A 2793-nucleotide genomic window follows, 5' to 3' on the forward strand; every position below is an offset into this window, starting at 1 on the left:
ACCTATTATCCCCTAATTTGGTGGCCCCAGGGGCCATAGTAAACGCGAATTTTAGTTTAACAAATTAAGAAGTTAAGTGATTGAGAAGATATAAAACTATAAAAAATTAATTCACAAACAAAGCACGAGCGTAATATAAACGCAGAACAAACCGTTATACCGTTTKAACAAACTCAATAAGCAAAGAGCGAAAAGCAACCGGTTACGATGACAGTTCGACGGTGAATGCAGGGCCTAATTATTACGCAGTCCTTCATTACTTTAAAAGTAGCTAACGGTTGTTGTCTCTCTTCCCTCTATTCGCAGAATACAATCAGACCTCACTCAGTAACAGTTTCTTTATTCCTGCTAAGCTTGTTTGCGCATTTACAATCCAAAGTACCGTAATATACATATATTATTGAGGTTAAAATTCTAAAATGAATATGTAATACTTTTTAGCAACATAGTTTCGGTTGTAAATAACTGTGTCTTTCTCTATTTTTTCTTGCATTATTATTTGAAAATTAGTTTTTTTTAATAACGACTGTGTTAAAATTTATGTAGCTTTTTGACAAATTGGGCCATCTACAAAATGTACTTATGTACGAGAACGGAACCTATAATATTCTCTAGCTGATATACTCAGACACCCAAATAATATGAATCATGGAACGCTTCTTCAATCATAAAAGTTATTAATTTTTATTAGAACTTAATTAGGTGCAAAGAAATATAAATTACACTAAAATTTTTCTTAAGATGAGTTTACCAGGCCGTAAGAAGTTGGTTTAGGTAATTCTTTAAAATTGCCTGTGTCTTTATTTTGAGCCAATTTGGCAATTAATTCATACCCACTAACCCAAAAGTAAATTTCCGGTTTTATTTTTAGTTTTCTGCGATTTTGTTGAATTTTCTCAGCCAGTATATCGTATTTGCGTGCGCACACAAGATCACAGGATCCCAAACCCAATGTAGGGCAGAAATCCCCGCTACCATTGCCGATGTACGCTACACGATCGTACTTTATATTCAGAGCTTTCTGCATTGAAATGAATTCTTCCATCACACGCCGCTTGCACAAGTTCTGTGGGCTGTGCGGACATTCTGCACAGTGATAACCGCTCACAGTAACCTCTCCGCAATCATTGATCTTTGAGGGATTGCAATAAATTCCAGTGAAACAGTGGAAAATCCCATGTTGTTCCAGCCAATCGCTGATTAAAATGCGATAGCCGTCACTGATCAAGATCAAGTCATAAGTCGGCTCACTTGAATTCCACAGATAGTGTATCAGCTTTACCATTCCGGGCACGGGCGGCACGGTGCGTATAAATTTGCACATTGTATTCGCCGGGTAGCCCATTGAATGGAGTTCCTTAAATGCTTTATTGGTATAATCTATCCAACCCCTTTTCTGCATGTCGTACTTTTGAGGACGCCGATAATTCGGTATGAATTGGAAAAGTTGACGCGTGGAGTTGACGCTAATGATGGTCTCGTCGAAGTCGAAAATAATTAACTGGCGTGAAGGCATTTTTCGTGATTTTCGTATATAACATTGATTAAAATATCTATTGCCTATAGACTAGAGAAAAATAGAGAAAATTCTACGTAAATTTTGATTGTTGAAATTTCTATTGTTTATATTTTTTGAATTGTGATATTCTTTGATGTTGGGGTATGATTAAATCACGTGTACATAAACATGTTTTGAGTATCATAAGAAGTATATAATTTCAATTACATTTTTATTTAGCAAAAAGTGCTGATCCAATTATAATGTTTTAACTATTTAATAATATCTTAGATAGCTTTTAGTAAAAATTTTTGAATGAAATATTTGTACACGGAATAGTCAATCCTCGGATCGTACTTTTAAGTTTTTCCTTACGTTTTTTCGAAGTGGTGTCGTAGTCGTTATTTCTTTAAATGGGAATTACGAATTGCAATGTTAGAATAAGAAATATTTGAAAATCATTGATCTTTGAAGTGCTGTTCGAAGAAACCTATCTTTGATGTTTATATAAGTACATATACAATGATTCCCATTGAAAATAGCTATTAACTTTACTGTGTTTCAATTTGAGTCGCGATATTTTGGAACATATCTACGATGCAAAGCGAGGTCTTACTGTAATTTGATTTTTCCATAGACATTACAAGAATATTAGGATGTCAACAAAGTCTTGCGATATTTTCGCTAGTTGGCGCTGAGAGCGCGTAGTTCTAACTTTATTCGTCGCATCGGGTCATGCTATACCTTTTTGGAAAGCTCATTTCACGCGCTAACACGTGTTTTTGTTTGTCGTTCGTGAGTTATGGCGTCGCAAACATGGAGCAAAATAAAAAGAAAATGCGGCATATTTTACAGTACTACTACGATAAAGGCAAAAATGCATTTCAAGCCGCCAATAAAATGTGTGCAGTTTATGAACCCGATACAGTTTCCATTTCCACCGCAAAACGATGGTTTCAACGTTTTCGTTCTGGTGTAGAGGTGGTCGAAGATGCGCCACGCTCCGAAAGGCCTGTCGTCGAAAATTGCGATAAAACCGCTGAATTGGTCAAAAGAGACCGGCATAGTAGCAGCCGTAGCATCAGTCAGGAGCTGGGCATGAGTCATCAAAAAAAAATTTTGTGAACAATTGAAAATTCAATAAAAATACCTCAAAATAGCGCAAGACTACCAGTGATTTTTTCACTGTGATTGAATGGCTGTGTAAGCTGACGTTGAGCAACACCAAAAGCTCCGTCAGAATCGGGAAGGACCTCTCCGAGCCGTTCGATACCAAACGAGGTTTCAGACAAGAC

The 2793-nt window shown here is 36.4% G+C and overlaps 1 protein-coding gene across 1 annotated transcript; it reads right to left on the minus strand.

Annotated features, from left to right (window-relative positions):
* Positions 1-708: 708 nt before the first annotated feature.
* Positions 709-1636, minus strand: LOC108975948 (pyridoxal phosphate phosphatase PHOSPHO2-like). Its single transcript, XM_018944793.1, has one exon. It carries the CDS (start codon positions 1514-1516, stop codon positions 737-739), a length of 780 nt encoding a protein of 259 aa, XP_018800338.1. The 5' UTR covers positions 1517-1636; the 3' UTR covers positions 709-736.
* Positions 1637-2793: the final 1157 nt, after the last annotated feature.

Source organism: Bactrocera latifrons, unplaced genomic scaffold (genome assembly GCF_001853355.1).
Source record: "Bactrocera latifrons isolate USDA-ARS-PBARC rearing strain unplaced genomic scaffold, ASM185335v1 scaffold_70, whole genome shotgun sequence".
In the NCBI taxonomy this organism is placed as follows: domain Eukaryota; kingdom Metazoa; phylum Arthropoda; class Insecta; order Diptera; family Tephritidae; genus Bactrocera; species Bactrocera latifrons.

Coding starts and splice junctions, on each gene's coding strand:
- LOC108975948 (XM_018944793.1), bottom strand. CDS start 1,516: ATGCCTTCACGCCAGTTAATTATTTTCGACTTCGACGAGACCATCATT.